The 20055-nt window shown below is 38.8% G+C and overlaps 1 protein-coding gene across 2 annotated transcripts; it reads left to right on the top strand.

Moving 5' to 3' along the window:
- Positions 1 to 2757: 2757 nt before the first annotated feature.
- Positions 2758 to 18555, top strand: LOC149305695 (protein NDRG1-like). Of its 2 annotated transcripts, XM_089477324.1 has the most exons (15): positions 2758 to 2826; positions 4126 to 4161; positions 9162 to 9267; positions 9583 to 9703; positions 10235 to 10297; positions 11518 to 11578; positions 11816 to 11902; positions 12638 to 12694; positions 14237 to 14340; positions 14620 to 14676; positions 15074 to 15125; positions 16489 to 16536; positions 17403 to 17438; positions 17772 to 17823; positions 18305 to 18555. In XM_089477324.1, exons 1-15 carry the CDS (start codon positions 2761 to 2763, stop codon positions 18553 to 18555), a joined length of 1197 nt encoding a protein of 398 aa, XP_089333450.1. In that variant the 5' UTR covers positions 2758 to 2760. The 2 variants fall into 2 exon arrangements, with proteins under 2 accessions (XP_089333450.1, XP_089333451.1); XM_089477325.1 differs by lacking the exon at positions 4126 to 4161 and having other exon boundaries at positions 2776 to 2826; positions 9168 to 9267.
- Positions 18556 to 20055: the final 1500 nt, after the last annotated feature.

Here is a 20055-nt window from a genome sequence, read left to right as displayed (position 1 = left end):
TACCACTTCTGCTGGGAGGCCGTTCTACTTATCTACCACCCTCCAATTGTGAGGGTGTCCTCGCTTTACAATTATAATAAAATAAAGATTTCCTTAATAGTTTTCTTACTAACTGTGATGTTGGAAAGATTGCAGTTCAGCGTGGAAACAGTTAAAATACTCGTCCTTATGAAATACCCCCGCTGCGGGGCTACAAAGGAGCGCCCAGAGTTGTTACGAAAACTGCTGTGGCTGGTTGTTAATACAAAGTCTTTCCTAACTCTTTCAGTGCTGGTTATTGATTGTATTGATGCGAACATTTGTCTAGGGTCTCTCTAGCCATCACACGCACTAATAGATAGGGTATCTATATGGTCCATTTACATTTTCATGGTGATTCCGTAGAAACCCCCCCCATGGGGCAGGATGGCCTTGGGGGGGGCACGGGGGGCAATCCGATCCGACAAGTCCAACAATTTTGGACTGGCCCGGGGAGGCACACGCGATAGTAGCCAGAAAGAAAGCTGCATGTGAGAAAAGGAGGTGAGTGAGGAAGGGAGTTAGTGAGTGAAGGAGAGAGAGGGTAAGGGGGTATATATATATGTATGTATGGCTATATGTGTGCTAGAGTTAGAGTGTATGTATAAGTGTTTGTGTGTGAGCATGAATGTGTGTGAGCATAAGCGTGTGAGTGTGTGTGTGTGCATGAATGTATCTGTGTTTGTGTGTGAGCATGGATGTGTGTGTAAGAATGTGTTAACATGCGTGTCTAAGTGTGTGTGTTAGGATGAGGGTGTTAGTCAGTATGTGTAAGCGTGAATGTGTTAGTGTGTAATTTTCGGCAAATGTGAGAGTGCATGTAAAAATCGGTGCCTCTGCGTATGGTATTTACCTGGGGGGGGCAATGGGCCTATGGGGTCACTAGACTTTGCCTCCCCGCTGGGTACGCATGATGTGCCCCTTTCCTTGCCCCCCAGCTATTATCTGTGCAGAAGATGTCTTCGCCCTGGACGTGATATTCTTCCCGCTAGTGTCAGCGAGTGCTGTGGACGGGGTCTATTGGGTCCTCTGTGCGCATGTACAAAATGCTAATTTTAATTAACGTTCCTATGGTTGCTAAAACCCCTTATTTTTTATCGTGTCCCTTGTTTTTTTTCTCGTATTACCCCGCTCTGATCTGTCTAGATCTCTAGTCCAAACAGAAAAATGTTGGGTTAAGAGGTCAGAGGAATGAAGTTTTGGCCAACTAAATATTCCAAAGCAAATTATTTGTAAATATTGACTTTTTGATTAAAAACGCCATTATTTAACTTCCTGCCTTTTTTATGTATTCTCTCTCCTGGGACTCGGGGCTGGATCTCTCCGTCTGGATCTTTTCCCTTTCCTCACCGTCCAGATTTTTTTCGGTGCAGGAGATGAGTGCAGCCTGCATGTGACATACTTACCACCAGTCAGCTCCAGAGCTGGCTCAGCCAATACCGAGGAGAGGGGTCCACTCAGACCACCTGTGTGCACGCACGCAAAATTCTCCTACTAATTAATAATACGAAAGCAGCCAATCAGTGGCTAGAATCATCAGAACACAGAGAAGGAGGCCAGTGGCAGCTCTAGGGCTGCAGCTTCTACATCATAAAGTATTTTTAATATGCAATTTTTTATTCTTCAATAGTGGGGGTGTCAGGGGCAGTAAACCGACCCTTTAAGAGTTTGGAAATGCATTTGAGGGCTTGAAATGGATCATGAAGCCCATGAAGCAGCTGCTTTGACTTTAGTGAAATCTCTGGGAGATTTAAATGTCTCGTTTCAGAATAAGCCGGTTCTATTTCACAGGGGACACCTAATCCAGGGCTTTTTCCTCCTCTTTCAGTATCGCACCGTGTGATCCGATCCATGAAAATGCCAATAAAGGTCCATTAGGGACAGGATTTTTTTATTTGATGCCAGATTTCATTCCCTGTACATTGTAAAGCCTCATTACCTCGATCGAACGTATCTGTTTCCGAATCCTGTGCGAATTGCTGGTTAAAATTATACTAAATATAATAATATACGTTATTAAAATGCAGTGTGTCGGGATATGATGTCATGATTATATATATATATATATTTATTGGGACACTTAATGTCCATAAAGTCCATCAACTTTTATGTCCATAAAGACTTGGTTGGATGAGTTTGAGGTGGAAGAACTTGACAGGCCCCACGGAGCCCTGACCTCAACCCCATCGAACACCTTTAGGATGAACTGAAACGGAGATTGCGAGCCGGGCGTCTCGTCCAACATCAGCCCCTGACCTCACAGACTCTCTACTGGATGAACGGGGAAAAATCACACAGAAACTCCCCAAAATCTTGTGGGAATCCTTCCCAGAAGCGTGGAAGCCGTTATAGCTGCAAAGGGGGCACCAACTACATATTAATGTCTATGTGGTTAGAATGTGATGTCATCAAAGTCCCTGTTGGTGTAATGGTCAGGTGTCCCAATACTTTTGTCCATATAGTTTATGTATATATATGTATATATATGTATATATATATATATTCCTTTCAGTGAGTATATACATCCCATATAATCCATCTCCAATAATACCAACCACAACTTGGGTGGAGTCCCTCTTTAGTACATGAAGACTTTGATGCTTACCAATGATTTTCTTTCAATGAGCTTCTTACGTAGAAGAAAATGAAATACTTATTGTAGTTGCTCATCCTTTGTTGCTTGTAAGTCAAGAAGAAAACACCTGATTTATCTTTCTGTTTTGTTTCCTACAGGTCGTAACCATGTCTACGCAACTTCAGGACCTGAATTTTGGGGAGGGGAAGCCTCTGCTGGTGGAGAAGGAAGAGGTATGTTAATATATTTTAAATATTGTTTGGAAATGGTTGTTATCTGCTGTAAAATTATGTTTTTTCTCTTTGTTTCAAATTTAAGGGGCACCTGCAAGGGAAATATATTTCACGCATAAGACACTTTGAAATATACAGCAGGATAGAGTGGCAAAATTAGGACTGTCCTGCCCAAAGCGGGACAGTTGGGAGGCATGGTATAATCTAGTTCCATGAGCTGGCTATACCATGTATAAAATACTTAATAGAATCAAGCGAAACTGAATTAGATTCTGTAGAAAACAAAGTAAAGACCGAGTAATATTTCTTTCTTTCTTTTTTCTACTTAACCCCCGTTTTAATCCTAAAACCTAGAGCTTTGTTCATGTTGTTACAACATATTTTTTTTCAACCAGTTTTCCCCTTTTTCATTTTTACTGTAACCACAAGAATTATACAATTTTTTTTTCAAGGACAGATAAGGCTTTCTTTTGATTTAAGAATGAAACATTTAGTATGAATAATATATTTAAAAAATAAAAAAAACATATATATATTAAATTATATATCAAACACACACACACATATATATATATATATATATATATTATAAATCAAGACACGCACAGATATATATATATATATATATATATATTATAAATGAAGACATACACACACATATACATATATATATATATCTTTAGTATGAAAATACCTTTAATAACCATTAATACATTCCTGGAACCTTTGTAAATGAGCTGAGCCTGAGATTCATGAAATATTAACCCTTCAGTTGCGATCATGAAGATTCTATATAGTGACTCGTCAAATGTGTTACCCAAATGTCTGTGACTTGTCATTATGTAAAGAAACAATTAATTGAATCACCTGCATTCAAGCAGGGAATCACCTCCATTCAAGCACCAACTGGGAGTCTTAGCTATGATCACAGCAGTGTAGAATAGGAGGGAGTCAGTTCTAGACTGTGTGACCCTGAGGATCTGGCGTTTGACCCTGAGATTGGGGCAAAAACCCTGAGACTCCGGGTCAAACCCCCAGAGTTCCCCGGTATAGTATAGAATTCCCATGTACTTTTGGCAATTGTAGGACAGATATTAGAAGATATACTTTGCTGCTTGAAAGCCATGCATTATTTTCAGTTAATATATATATTATATATATTAACTGTAAAAATAATGCTTAATAAAATTTACTTACTTTTTGAATAAATTGTCATTTTTTTTCCCATGGTGATATTGTTATTAAAGGAAACATCTGAAATCTGCTCCGAACGCTTACGATTTTGTTTTCTTCTTTTAGGGAATTACTGTATTAATGCAAGAGTATGAGATTCAGGTAGGACTGTCTCATCTGTTTTATTCTTCATCAACTTCCTCCAAGGTCTTAAGTTAAAATTGATACTTTTTATTGGGCTTAACACAGAAGAAAGTGTAAAGTTATGTAAGCCTTCGGGGACTCGGTGGTCTCTTCTTCCGAATCCATCAGGTTCCATCTGAAGAAGAGGCCTCTGGAATCCTGAAAGCCTACGTAACTTTAGATCTTCTATGCTGACCCGTAAAAAGTATCACCTTCAACTAAAGACCATCAGAATGTCTTCAGTATGATGATTGTAAAACACTTGCTTGAAATTTTAACCCATAACGTACCTGTATCCGGTTCTTGTAGAGTTTTCTAGAGAGCCTGTTTCTTGAGGGCCGCCAATCATTTTGTCTGCTTGCGCTTCTCCTCTGGAGGACGTGTTGTAAACAACGTCCATGGGTCAGTCGGTAGATGTTAATCCGTTTAACCACTCCTATGGCTGCCAAGACGCAAATCCCTGGAACCCTCAGAGCTTCTTAGAGTGTTGATGAAATAAACACGTAAGAGAAGCTCTTAAACCCGCAGCTTGACAGCCGAGCATTATAGGGACAACATCTTGGAAATTAGGGCTAACTATCTGGGATGTTATTCTTGTAGGTCAAGGGTGCGGGAAGCATTCCTCTCCATAGTCTTAGCGGATTTTCCCTTTAACAGATAATTAACCAATTAACTTGGCTTAGGCCTAAGGCAGCGGGGAAGGTAAATACGATCATTCCTAGGTTCCCCCCCCAAGCGCTGCTTCTCCAGGCCTTCAGGGCTCCAAAGGGAAACCCTATGGGTCGCCACGCCACATTCCCCGGCCACTGGTGTTTTCCTGCATGGGGGGCTAGCCCCTCACGCAACGTGGGCAGGGCCGCCCAATGATGTCAGTGGGACTGTCCTTGATGTCAGCAGGACCACCCAATGATGTCAGCAGGACCACCTACCAGCATCCAGAAAAGGTAGGGCTCCAGGTAGCTGGAGCCTGATGTTCCCAGGTAGGCTAATGACATAGGTCCGAGTTTATGAACCTGAGTCATTTGCCCCCCATGGGGTAAATTTCATAAAACTAACATGGCCATGTATTAATGTAACCAACGTGTTTGATATGACTCAGTAATAATTGGTTATATGTGCTGGGGAAGTAATGCCATTTGAGTGACTTGGTGTTAAACATCTGGCTCGGGTGGGAGTTGGTAGAAAAGGCTCTAAAACAGGAAAGAGTCCTTGTGATAATTCATTCGCCTTCTCATCACCCTCTAAAATAGTCTTTAAATAATGAAATAATTGATCAATAAAAATATCTTTGTAGTTTATAATTAAAAAAAAAATCTTTACACTAAATTATTATTATTCTATGGATTCCAGAGTAAATATCAGCCTGTGTTTTATTTTCTTAATTATTGAAAACACTATTACGGTTAAAATGACGTGCTCCGTGTGTATATCCGGCATTGGGTGCATAACAACGCAGTGCTGAATACAGGTCAGCGTGTGTGACAGATGTCGCGTGTCATCCTGCCGTCAGATTAAGCGAACCAGACTCTTTCTCCTGAGATGCCGTTTAATGCAGATGGGTGGTTAAGGCGCCTGTTTTTCCAGTAGCTCTGATGTTCGCCTGGCAGGTGTCACCATCTGTTTCTGGTGTTTTTCTCCTTATTTTATCACCTGTCTAGACCAGGGCCAGGATAAACCTGACTAGAGCATTATGGGAGTACCAATACTAGATTGCCTCGGGATCATGGGACTTGTTGCAGGAATTGAAGGTTACCATGATATATTTTGTGTAACAGCAAAATTAATATCCCTTTTCCAGTAAAATTCATTCATATTTCTTGCTGGGAATATTTAATTGTCATATGGCACGGTTGTTGCCATAGAAAAGCTTCTTAAAAGATTCAGTGGAGTTTTTACGTGATAAGACATTTGAAAAAAATTATACAATGGCAAATTAGCTAAGAGAGTGGACTTAATGTTCTGACTTTCCATATTCCATCCAGCCAATGCCAACACTGTCCCAAAATGCATCCCCAAATGCAGTGTCTAACCATTTCCCAGAACCCAGTACCAAACAATATGCATTAAAAATAGTTAACCCTGGTATATCCAACCAACAGTCCATAAACCCAAAGTCCAGCTTTATCTATGCCAAGGCCACCAAAGTAATGGCTAGCCCAACACCGCCTGTTTTATCCAAATATAAGGAAACCCAAAGTCCAGCTATATGTATCCTGGGGCCACCAAAACATGTGCTTTATGGATTAATTCTATGATGTCAACCATAGCGCCAACTCATTTATTCATAACATCAAAACCAGTGTCAATATGGATCGATCCATGGTGGAAAAACCAGTAGCCATCTGTATGGAACCATCATGTCTAGTGATGTACTCTGTACTGATGGTTGCCCAACAAGACCTCCTTACTGGATGTATACCGTAGAACTATTTTCCGTTGTGCCTACGCATTCCCTCCTGTATCCATCCATGATGCTGAACCCAATATCCTACCACATCTAGATGTAAGGAGAGTCCCAAGTGCCTAACTGTTCAGAAGTTTGAAGGAAACTCAATGTCAACCTTGACCAGTAGAGTAGGTTGAGCCGGTGTCCCATCATAATGCTTAACAAAACTTATTTTCATCAAACGCTATGCCTATCTTGGTCAAACTTTTCAATTTACAACCAAATTCCTTGTTGTATCCAGATATTTTATCTAACTCACTGATCTATGGTATCAGACCAAGATGTCAACCAGTGACCAACGTAAGGTGAAGCAGATTTTAGGAGGAACCTCTGTTCTTGAACGCAGATCGTGTTTACTTAAAAGTATCCACCTCAGAAGCTCCTAAAATACCCAGCTTATGGTCGTAGTAATGCGCGAGTTAAGATGTGGCAGAATGGATTACTTCTTTTGGAGTACTGCCAACCCAATGGGGCATCCATCTTTTTCTTGTCTTGACCTTGTTTGTTGTCTGAGCTGGATTTTAAGAGCATTTGTCATAACATGAACCTTTGGCACAGATTTCCTTTAAGAACATCCTCATCCCAATTTAGCCAGGGGCATTACAAATGCATTCTGGGAGTCGCAGTACTTATGCAGAGTAGCATCAGAACTATAAAACCCGTGTGTCACTTTGCTGTGAGTCATTTACTACGCATCAGAATTTATTCGTTTGTTTGTATACAATGGTGCTGGATGTGGACGATTCTGTTTTCTACACCGCTAATAATGTAAGTAAAACCCCAAATCTGGAAAAGTAGCTCAAAACTCTAATAATAATAATTAAATTATTATTATTGTTATCATTATTATTGTATTATTTTGTTGTTTGCTAGTTTTGTGATATATTCACAAATCTGTGCAAATTATGGATGAAAATAGTTTTTCTTCTTTTTTTCTAATCTGGACTAGCAGAATTTTTACATTTTTTGCTGAGTAGAAATAAAATGGTAAAATTGCTTCATATAATGAGAATTTTTCATTTAGGTTATATGGCTTTTCCCCCCATATTAGTTGTTTTCTACATAGATGTTTAGTTTGTAGTTTCCCCCAAAAAGAAATCTATGATTTTTATATTTTTTTAGAATTTGTTAGATATTTGCACTTTTCAATGTATGACCACATATTTTGTTATGGATTTTTTTTTTACAAATTCAAAATTTTGTATAAAACAAAAATTTGGTGCAGTTACCATAGTGACTGATTTATAGTTTCTGCCAGTTGCTTCTGATTTAGAACAATGTCCCAGATTAGTGTTTTTTCTTCTTGCCCTTCTAAAATACAAATTGATTTAATGTTTTAAGGACCCTGGTAATGCATTAGTGACTCCATTTTGAATCCGTTATTGGTCAAGCCTAAAAAAACAACATTGACTACTCAGTACTTCATTATAGTGACATTAAATCTATGTTACTATGGAAACCCATGCAGGGAGCTTTTATACGGAGTGTTAATTCCGCCCCAAAGCGTTTGTATTAAATCAAAGCCATTCTTATCAGGAACAAACTTGCGCCCAAACCATGACGAATTATTACAGCCGAAAACAAGAATTCTTCTTTTATTACCCATGAGGTTGGAGAACATAGGCTGCTGACATTTATTAAAAAATCAAGTTGCTCAACTGTACGGACGTTTGTGGAACGATAAAAATGAAAGCAATTTGTTGTCTACTTAATTTACAAATTCCGATGGTGTTTGATGTTGAAATGTGATTGGGAAATGTTTTCTGATGCCCCCAGATCAAAGCCATAAAGAACTTAAATAGGGATACAGCAGGCGCCAACACAAATCAAAAGTGAATGCTTTAGACCCAAAATAAACAAGCACAACGTTCTCTGACCAGGGCCGGGCCTATGCCAAGTAGAACCCCTGGCAAATTGTGTTTTTGTTGTCCCTCCCACAAACATTAAGACCTCTTACGGGCCTACCCATCAATGCATTGCAGAGACTTCCATTCCACCCCTGGTAGGTGTCTGGTCTGCTTTCACACATTGGGGACACATTGTGGGGTAACAGCCAGCGTCACCCCCACGCTGGCCCAGCTGCCCCAAGGAGCTGCCATAATAGCCTAAGACCACTTTGACTACAATTTGTGGATGGCACCATTGCTATAAATCGATTAGGTAATCTTGTTGGCGGGCAAGGCGCACGTCCATTATAGGTGCCCCTTAACTGGTCTTCTACACGTCTAGAAATTAGCTTATGGTCAAAAGGGAACTAAACACAAGTGGATGAGGATGTTTCAAATGGATTTAACAAAGTGCAGGAGGGAAGTTTATTTCAAAGGATGAGAAATGTTAGAACACGTTGTCATAGTCCTCGGGCTTTCACCCAAAACTGGCAGCCGTAACACCGGTGTTAACTCGGGCATTTAGCGTTCTGGGAACAGTGTTTCTAACCCTGCGTTCAGTTACAAAAGGGTTAAATTCTGCCAAGTACGAGGGACAGAAGCACATGCGTGGTAACTTTTTGTTGACTACAAACTTTTGTTTACAGGAACAGGACATTGAAACGGCTCACGGGATTGTCCATGTCACCATGTGCGGTACCCCCAAGCTGAACAGACCCGTGATTCTCACATACCATGACATTGGATTAAACCGTAAGCGCATATCAGCTCGGCCGTGCGATGGGACATTGAGGACTTTTGTTGATGTTAACATCAGATGCATATGACTGCAGATGCTGTGAATGTAGAATGACGTACATTTTTTTTCCTTGCTAAACTTAACCCTTCAGAGCCAGTGGCTCTCCCCTAAAAAAACAGGCGGATGAAATGTGGCCGAATGGGTCTGATCTGTTTCTATGTTTGCATGTAAATTGTCCATATAGTAAAATAACAGAGTGGTGGGGAACTTGTTGGGATACGTAAAACCTGATAAAACAAAAAACAAATCACGGTTACATTCTCTTGTAGATAAAACATGTTTCAATTCACTCTTCAACTTTGAAGACATGCATGAAATCACCCAACATTTCTCAGTGTGCCACGTAAACGCCCCGGGCCAGCAGGAAGGAGCTGCATCATTTCCCGCAGGGTAGGAAATTAATTTAATTTATTTTATGCCAAAAATAGCGATTATCTGGACTTAAGGTTAAAAGTAAGTTTCTCGATCTCTTAAGACTAAGAAAAAATTGCATTTATTAACAATGTTTTGGTAAAGCCCCCTATTTATGGTCCTTTTAATTCTCTGTACTGTGGATTATTGTAAAGTCACTAAAGGTTTATGATGCTTTCACTGTAGGGCCTTCACAGAACTTTTAATGTGGGGTTTTTCTTTTCGTTGGCCGGGGGAAGCATTTTCTGTATGCACAAGTTCCCTTGTGACCTCCCTCTGTACATTCTAAGCAGGAAGTGAGGCGTGCAAAGGGAAATTGCATCCTCCTAGCTGCTGAAATAGAAAGCATGCAATCTCATATATCAGGCGATCTATAAACATTTGAAAAAAAATATTCCATTATAAATACTGCAGTATGCTGTTATTTTATAGAAAGCAGTACGATTTGCTTTGCGTTCACAAAATACAGCAGAATCATGATTTTGACCTTTTTTGTTGATTTTTTTGCAGTTATGTATATCCATCAATGGACCAGCTGGCAGAAATGCTCCCTGGCGTCGTTCAGCAGCTTGGGTAAGAAATAATATGCATACACACTTCAAACGGACATTTCTGTAACATAATTGCAAAAGGGTTTCTAACCATCAATTATCCTTTTAAACTTAAACTCGGATCAGCGAACACAACGTGCCATTGGAACACAGGAGTGATGGGACTAATAAAGGGCCATTGGAACACAGGAGTGATGGGAGTGATAAAGGGCTATTGGAACACAGGAGTGATGGGAGTGATAAAGGGCCATTGGAACACAGGAGTGATGGGAGTGATAAAGGGCCATTGGAACACAGGAGTGATGGGAGTGATAAAGGGTCTCTATACGCCTATGAAGATGTTCCATTAAAAATCAGCCGTTTCCAGCTACAATAGTCATTTACAACATTAACCCCGTCTGCACTGGATTTCTGATCCATTTCATGTGTTTTAATGGACCAAATTTCATTTTCTTTCAAAAACAAGGACATTTCTAAGAGACAGTGTAGTGTAGTGTATTTTCTTTTACGTAAAAACACATTATTTTATATATAAATTCAAACATGTTATCATTCATCTCTTTTTAAATGTAATAATCTAAATCCTGTAAATATTATTGTAATGCTAAGCGCAGTGTTCTTTTTCACCTTTCGTTCTCCTGGGGGCGCTGTTTGCTATTTTGTATGTAGAAGGAAACTCTTTAAGACCCTCCTGTTCACCAAATTCCAATGAATGGTGTAAAATTCTTCTTTTAAATGCTTTGCCATATTTTCTAATTTTTTTCTCTCCATTGAATTGACTTATAGAAATTATATTGGCTATTTTTCAGTATTTTTCTATAAATCCTATCCAAATACAATAATTCTCTCCCAAACAAATTATACAAAAAAATAGTTAATATTTATATTTCTGTATTTATCACATGCCTAATAGTAATAATATTAGTTAACTGAAAAAAATACCCCTCTAGTCTGAAGACCTATGCTTTCTACCCCAGCCTCCTTAATGGTGATGTTGAGGATTACCCTTTTATAACTAAATACAATATTAGAAATATAATTCCTGTTACTGCGGATTAATCTGACTCTTCCCAGAAATAATTCTTTGATTATGTAGAATTTGGGGTAATTTATAAATATTGGAATGGAAAAGCTTGTTTGTCACGTGATACAAATATGTAACATATTTCAATCCAAGCATAACGTTCCTTACCAGATTTTTCAAGCATTTGTGAAATCTATATTTATTTTAATGCTGTGCAGATTGAGGTCGGTAATCGGAATGGGGATCGGAGCTGGAGCCTACATCCTTACAAGATTTGCCGTAAGTATCATTTTTTGAACCATTTAGATTTCTATTGTCCTCTGCCTCTTCCATGCATGTTTCAATTCCTTTACTGTATTAACCTGTACCACTTCAGCTGGGAGGTTGTTCCATTCATCTGCCACCTTTGAAGTACTTCCTTTTTTACATCTAATCCTCTGACCCTCTAATTTTAAACTATGTCTTCTCATGTAAACACAGAAATGTTATTTCAATAAAGAATTTCTTTTATTTCAGCTAAATCACCCCAGCATGGTAGAGGGCTTGGTGTTGATCAACATTAACCCTTGTGCAGAAGGCTGGATGGATTGGGCAGCCACCAAGGTAAGTTCCTATGATGTCATAAGAAAAACGCAACCTGGGAAAAGAAAAGTTTTTGCAAACACAACCGGGGTTATGGAAAACAAGGACATTGCTGGCTGTAACATAATCGCAAAAGGGGTTTTCTAACCATCAATTAGTCTTTTAAACTTTAACTTGGATCAGCAAACACAACGTGCCATTGGAACACAGGAGTGATGGGAGTGATAAAGGGCCATTGCAACACAGGAGTGATGGGAGTGATAAAGGGCCATTGGAACACAGGAGTGATGGGAGTGATAAAGGGCCATTGGAACAAAGGAGTGATGGGAGTGATAAAGGGCCATTGGAACACAGGAGTGATGGGAGTGATAAAGGGCCATTGGAACACAGGAGTGATGGGAGTAATAAAGGGCCACTGGAACACTTAAAATTCCCAGATACATCATTTACTACCTAAAGATATAGAAAGAATATACTGGATACATAAATAATAATATAATAACAATAATTATCAAGTTATTAGTTGCCCAACTTTCAAAAAGTGTGTAGGAATTTGAGGCTAGATTGGATTATCGAACCCCCTGGGAGGACGTTATTGCGCCTCACTAGTTCCAGATGCGTAATTCTAATTAATTGTAAGAAACAGACAATTTAATGCTGAATAAGGTTCGTAGATAAGGCTTTGCACCTTTCAAACGTTTATAATTTACTTATGTTATATATTTTATTTATTTATTTTAATATTTTTTTGTAAAGATTTCTGGATGGACGAATGCTTTACCTGATATGATTATTTCCCATCTGTTTGGAAAGGTACGTTTTTATTATTTTTATGATATATAGCTTATCACATTTCATATCCCTCTACAATGGGATTCTTACTTATTTGAGAGATCTCTGTTAATTACTCATCCACACCTTGTAGAGAACACAATTCATATTATTAGACGTGCCCCTAATATAAGTGTGGTAACCCTTGTAGTGTCTGGGAGCATGGGCGTAGGAACCGGGGGGGATGGGGGGGACAGATCCCCCCAGTAACTCATGCGGGGGGGACCGATAATGAAGAAATCCCCCCCAGGGCCGTAGGAACCCCCCCCCAATAGAAACGCGGCAAATGCGGCCCGCGAGATCTCGAGGTGCGGCCTGCGTAAGATCGGCAGCCAGGGCAACCGATCTTACGCGGTCCGCAGCTCGAGCCCTGCTACAACAAGAGCCCTGCTACTTACCTGTGGGAGGGTCTTCTGTACTGCACAGAGAAAGCGGAACCCAGCAGAGTTCACGTGACATCACATCACATCCTGCTTCCTCTGTGCAGTACCAGAGAACGCAGAGGGGGGCCGCGCCCCCTGCTGAAGTCTGTGAGCGGCATCGTGGAGCTGCAGTGCAGGTAAGGGGGTGGGGAGGGTGTTTGAATCAGTATGCGTGAGTGAGGGAATGAATCTGTGAATGTGTGTGTGTGATAGCATGGATGTGTAAGTGCTGGAACCTAGGCATGATGGGACTGTGATTGCTGTTAGCAATCACACTCCTATCATGCCAAGTCAGCCAGTACATGCTGAAACCTAGCTAGCTGCCCCCCTTGTGTATTGATGCTGCCAGCAATATGGGGTCTGCACATCACTTACAGCCACCCTGTACCACCATGTACTGGCTGCCTGGGTATGATAGGAGTGTGATTGCTAGTGATTGATAGTGTGAGAAGGGAGGGTAGGGAGGCGGTAGAGAACTGGGGGGTTATATTACTGTATACAGCACTGGGGGTTATATTACTGTATACAGCGCTGGGGGGTTATATTACTGTATACAGCGCTGGGGGTTATATTACTGTATACAGCGCTGGGGGGTTATATTACTGTATACAGCACTGGGGGTTATATTACTGTATACAGGGCTGGGGGTTATATTACTGTATACAGTGCTGGGAGTTATATTACTGTATACAGTGCTGGGGGTTATATTACTGTATACAGCGCTGGGGGTTATATTACTGTATACAGTGCTGGGAGCTATATTACTGTATACAGCGCTGGGAGTTATATTACTGTATACAGCGCTGGGAGTTATATTACTGTATACAGTGCTGGGGGTTATATTACTGTATACAGCACTGAGGATATATATATTGAGACCATTTTTTCCATGGCACTTTTGCTCTTCATGTGATGGGATTAGTTGTTATCTATATCAGGGGGAAAAGTTCACTTGCGGCTTTCAGATATGGAGTGAAAATGATTTTGATTTCTCCTGTAGTAAAACAGATTGCGTATCGACCTACTTTCTGAAATAACAGCTCTGGATCCGAGATATAATCATAGAAACCCCAAACCCTCTCTCATGTATTCTCTAATATAGGAGGAGATCCACAATAACCACGAACTCGTGGAGACCTACAGGCAGCACATTATCAACAACATTAACCAGAACAACCTACAGCTCTTTGTCAAATCCTATACCAGGTAATATTAACGGTATTTGAATCTCTGTTATTTTTTAAAAAAAAACATCATCTTGTCAAAAAAATTATTATTTGAAGCGCGCCTCCCCTGTTATTGTATAGAAATTATTAGGGGGGGGCGACCCTCTCAATGTCCCATCATTTTTCATTTACGGATCTTTTTAGCTATAATTATCCATTATTAAATTTTTTTTTGTTGTTTTAGTTTTTAAAAAAAAATGTACATACCGTGAACGTGCTAAAAACATATAAACTTAGAAATTTGGTTTGCTATTTACAGTCGCAGAGATCTAGAGATCGAACGTCCCGTTCCTGGAACAAATGTGGTCACTCTGAAGTAAGTAAAATATTCGGGAATTATATTAAACACGGGGGGAGTATGGAATAAAGCAGACTTATCACCATAGCAACCAGTGGTATATTGGGTACGTTCCATTGGTTACTGTGGTGATAGGACCACTTTTTCAAACATTGCTCCAAAAGTCCAAGGAATTTGACGATTAGACGCTGGCTTTGTATTTTTTTCATACAGATAAAGTTTGAATGGCTTCTCATATTGATGTAAAAATAACAGCATTAAAAAAAATATAATTTAAAAGGTTTCATTATTAAAATTCTGATTATTATTTTAAACATAACTATACATAAGTATTTTCGGCTCATTAATGCCAGGTATTTATTAGTAATGTTCTGTGTTACTGATAAAATGTTAATATGTAACATGCGTGTTCCAGGTGTCCCGCGCTGCTGGTTGTCGGCGATAGCTCGCCTGCTGTTGATGCCGTGGTATGTTTTATTTTCGGCGGATGTTGACAATGTATATTGTCAGGTCTACACTGATGATTTTGTTTTAGATATAAATAACTTATTGGACGGCGCTTAGTTTTGTGTAAAATAATGTTTAATAAAAGATAAAAAAATACACAAAACAACTTTACACAATATATACTGTATAATATATATATATATATATATATATATAGTAATAAAAAAATAACACCATATATATATATCTAAATAGATCAATAAATTGATTTATAAAAAGAAAAATACCTTGCCGACAGAAAGAATTCTTGCCTGGCCAAGCTAGCGTTTTGGAAAAACCAATTTATTGATTTATATAGATTTATATATATATATATATTGATTTTTTTATGTGAATTTAATACCCTCTGTTGCAGAGTCTGGTTTGGTTTTGAATATTTATGATGTTATTTTCTTTTAATATTTAATATTAAGCATTTTCCAATTATTGACTTATTTATATGTTTGCTTTAGACCTATCTATTTTGTATGGGGGGGGGGGTTCTTTTCTTCCAGGACATGCAGCTCTACATCCTGGTCTTGTAGCCTAATTCTAATTAACCCTTTGTATGGTTGGCAAATTGCACTGATTGGTGGTTCTATTGGCTTATTTATGTTAGAGACAGTGGTTGTAGAAATAGTTTATCTATAGATTTATATGTGTTTTATATATGTTTTATTTAATTTTGTTCTGATGTAATAAATGAAAATGAGTTCAAGGGCTATTTTATTTTTCTATGCAGAGACAAATGCCCCACTGGCAGTACAGGATCCAGCCACTAGGGGGAGAAGTGGTTACACACATCATAGGTCCATTCACCTGTTATGTCAGAAACACCTAAAAAGGCTTGGGGCAATTGGGGTCTATTCACTAAAGGTAGAGTTGACAGGAGAGTTGTGGTTTCGGCGACTTGACTTGACTATACGGAATGAAGTTCCAACACCAGTAAGCTTTTACTGCAGGAAGAGCTTGGTTGGCCCTTGATAATGTATAGTTAAATCAGTGAGACTTCTCAAGTCTCCCCACCCATTGAGTTACACATTATACAGGGCCAGCTTATACCAGTGTTGGCCCTTCTGAATGGGCAATTGAGAGTTGAAACTACAACTCTCGAGCAAACACTTTAGTAAATAAGCCCCAAATGAAGAAATTGTCTCCTTTATTCACTAAATAAAAAATGAGACCTACTTCATCACTCCCCGACACAGGATCTTTATAACTTTTTCGCCGATATTGTGTAAAGCCACAACCCTCTAACACTTTAATTACAAAGCTTCCATCTTTGGGTTAACAGCACAAAAATGCCATTAAATTGCGAATAATAAGCTTTCTTTTGCATTTTAGGTGGAATGTAACTCAAAACTGGACCCAACTAAGACTACATTGCTAAAGGTAAATGCTGTTAACATTTCTGAGATTCCACCTAAATATTTAATATCCATTAGATGTCGTCTTCAGATAATGTGTTTATTCATTGTAATAGAACAAAAGCATGTTTTCATAAATGGCCAAAGAAAAACATATTTATAGATTGACTGTAAACAGCTTTGTATTTATTGAATTTAATAGATTTTAAATACAAATGTTAAATTTGCAATGCAGTTCAAAAGTTTGGGGTCCCTTAGAAATGTCCTTGTTTTTGAAAGAAAAGCTAATTTTGTCCATTAAAATAACATGAAATGCATTAGAAATTCAGCGCAGATGGGGTTAATGCTGTAAATGACTATTGTAGCTGGAAACGGCTGATTTTTTAATTGAATCTCTTCATAGGCGTACAGAGGCCCTTTATCATTCCCATCACTCCTGTGTTCCAATGGCCCTTTATCACTCCCATCACTCCTGTATTCCAATGGCCCTTTATCACTCCCATCACTCCTGTCTTCCAATGGCCCTTTATCACTCCCATCACTCCTGTGTTCTAATGGCCCTTTATCACTCCCATCACTCCTGTGTTCCAATGGCCCTTTATCACTCCCATCACTCCGTTGGCACGCTGTGTTCGCTGATCCAAGTTTAAGGTTAAAAGGCTAATTGATGGTTAGAAAACCCTTTTGCGATTATGTTACATACAGAAATGTCCTCGTTTTACATGAAACCGGCTCAGTGACCCCAAACCTTTGAACGTTAGCTTTTATTTCTCTAAATATAAACGGTGTAAATACATCGAGGACGAGCATCCACTTGAAGTCTGGGCAAATAATATGTTTGTATAACATCAGCAGATATGTGGAACATTGAGTTTTGTCATTTCTTGACAGATGTCAGACTGCGGAGGGTTTCCTCAAGTCGTACAGGTAAGTGAACATTGTGTCTTCCCTTCGCTTGTGTTACCATAGCAACACTAGAGAAACTACAGATCACCCAACAGCTAGTCCTTGTTAGATTATGGCCTCTTGACGTTCCCAAATCCAGTTCTTTGCGGTGGGCACCTCTTGATGTTCATTGAGTCGCCCCGCAGGAGAGTCGCTGCCGAGTTTCCTTTATTGAATCCCAGTGGAGTTGAGTGGATTTGGGAGATCCCTTTATTCTCTTTACATTTTTAAAGTGAACATCATTTTTATGGGGAAAAGGGTTTTAGGTGGACTTAATAACTACAACATTTAAATATATGATTTTTTTTATTGCAGCCTGCAAAACTTGCAGAAGCCTTCAAATACTTTGTCCAGGGCATGGGCTACAGTAAGTGCAAATACAGTTTCCTTGCTCTAGAGACTGTAATGATCATTTTAATGATAATTCTAATTATTACTGTTAATATTGTAATTATTATAATTGAATTATACAGTATAAGAAATCTGTTCAGTCTGCCCTGCATGCAGGATTTTCTTATATACATAGCTGTAACTTTCAGGTTTTAAATGGAGTCTCTGGGTGAAGCACTGCTTCCCTGGACATCCTGGTCGCTTCTCTCTTTGTGAGATTTAACCACACCCACTTCCCACCCACTTCCACTTGATGCTTACACTGGTACTAGCCCTGCCCCTCATGAAGCCACTCCCCAGAGGAGCGAGAGAGCTCTGGGTAGCCTGTCCTGGGAGGTTCCCTATAATGCTGATATACCTTGTCAAAGAACTGCATTGTGTTAATTTTTGTACATAATTCTTTGTAATTCACCCCGTTTCACATGGCTCTTAGTCTGAGTTGTTTGTGTTTGTCTTAGTGCCCGCGGCCAGCATGACCAGACTGATGAGGTCCCGCACAGGCTCCGGTGCCAGCGTTTCCTCCCTTGATGGCAACAGAAGCAGATCCCACACAAACGAGGGATCCAGGAGCCGCTCCCACACTGGAGATGGATCCCGAAGCAGGTCTCAGACGGGAGACGGGAATCGCAGCCGTTCCCATACAGACACCAAAATGGACGTAAACAACGCAGACCACAACACTGCAAAATCCATGGAGGTTTCCTGCTAAAGCGGGGTTACGTCAAACGGATGAGAACACGCCTGCCAACTGCACAGATCGGGGTGGAAAAAAGTTTAAAAAAAAATAAAAAATAAACTTTAACCCCTTCACTGCCAGGGGCCCTCTGTCAGCAAATGGGTTAAACATGATCTACAACTCTAAGCACCGGTGATATTTGTGGACCAAAGATAGCTAAGAGCAAATTTTAACCCTTTGCCCGCCAACGTGGTTTAACCCTTAACACATGATTAGCTGCTATTTGTGCTTTACACTCCAATGTACCACTAAGATATAAGGCCCAGCTATTAACCTAAGACTAGAAATGATATAGGATATTTGAAGCCCGTTTGTATACTATCATTCCTTAAACCCGCAATATATTTTCTGCAATATCTTCACTGCTTGGGGTATTTTTTTTTTCCTTATTGTAAATATCCCACCATTAAAAAAATAAAAAAAAAAAAGATAAAAAAGGGGAAGGAAAAAGCTGGAACAGTGTAAATATATAATTGAGAAAATATTTATAAATGTTTTGTGCATTAAAAAAAAAAATCTATTTTAATAGATTATATCTAGAATAAGCCGGCGAGGAGCGGCATTTTTTGTACATACAATTATATTTCAGATTTTATTAAACTCTTTTCGGGAAACTAAAAACATTACTGATGATTCCAAAATAATTTCTTTAATATTCCTCTTAATACCAATTTATATATGTATGAATTTAATTAAACAGGAAAGCAATCTGAGGCTTTTTTTCTAAAAAAAAAAAAAATCTTAATCTTAATTCTGAAAATATTAATTGGAAACTGTATACACCATATTCTAGATTTAAATTTTTCAAAAGAAATAAAGGTAAAAAAAATTGTTTTAGTGATTCTTGGTGCTCACATTTATTTCATTTTATTTTTTGGCTGTGTATCGCCGCAGATATTAAAAATTATATTTTTAAAATTAAAATTTAAAAAATCATTTAAATCTTTTATGGGATAAACGTATATCCATCCATAATAATGTCTTGCTTATGACTTTTTGCTGTTTTAACATGTTGTTTTCATTTTAATAAATTCATAATTTCCTTTTTTCACTGTATATGTCTTGATTTCAACAAATCTAAGCCCATTTTTCTTTATTATTATGTATACGTTTTCCAGTATTCTAATTGCATTTTCAAGTATTTTGGGCAGAAAAACTGTGATTTAAGGTGTTGAAGGAGCTCACTGTACATGTCAGAATGGGGTAATTGTATTTATTAAAAAATAAATAAACATTTAACTTTGCACTGTGGGTCTTCAAGTTTTTTTTCGGTGTTCCTTATAGCAAACCTTGGCAGAGAGTGAATTGGAGATGGGATAAGGTCGCTTTCGCAACATTTAAAAAAAAAAATTCATCTATCAGTGGACAGAACATAATTTCGCAATCTATAACTTTACAGCAACATGCCATTTTCACAATTTTTGGCCGAAAATGGACCTTAATAAATTACCCATATTGTTGGAAATAAGCAGA

This window comes from Sceloporus occidentalis, unplaced genomic scaffold (assembly GCF_023333645.1).
Source record: "Sceloporus occidentalis isolate IW3139 unplaced genomic scaffold, rSceOcc1.0.p SCAF_11, whole genome shotgun sequence".
Classification (NCBI taxonomy): Eukaryota; Metazoa; Chordata; class Lepidosauria; order Squamata; family Phrynosomatidae; genus Sceloporus; species Sceloporus occidentalis.
Note: the sequence above shows the minus strand (reverse complement) of the source record. Positions and strands in the feature narration are given on the sequence as shown.

Excerpts from the sequence above, each read along its gene's own strand:
- LOC149305695 (XM_089477324.1), top strand. The coding sequence starts at position 2,761 with ATGTCTACGCAACTTCAGGACCTGAATTTTGGGGAGGGGAAGCCTCTG. Across the intron at positions 11,579-11,815 it reads ACATCCTTACAAGATTTGCC|CTAAATCACCCCAGCATGGT; the intron begins GTAAGTATCATT and ends CTTTTATTTCAG. Across the intron at positions 17,439-17,771 it reads GGTTTCCTCAAGTCGTACAG|CCTGCAAAACTTGCAGAAGC; the intron begins GTAAGTGAACAT and ends TTTTTATTGCAG.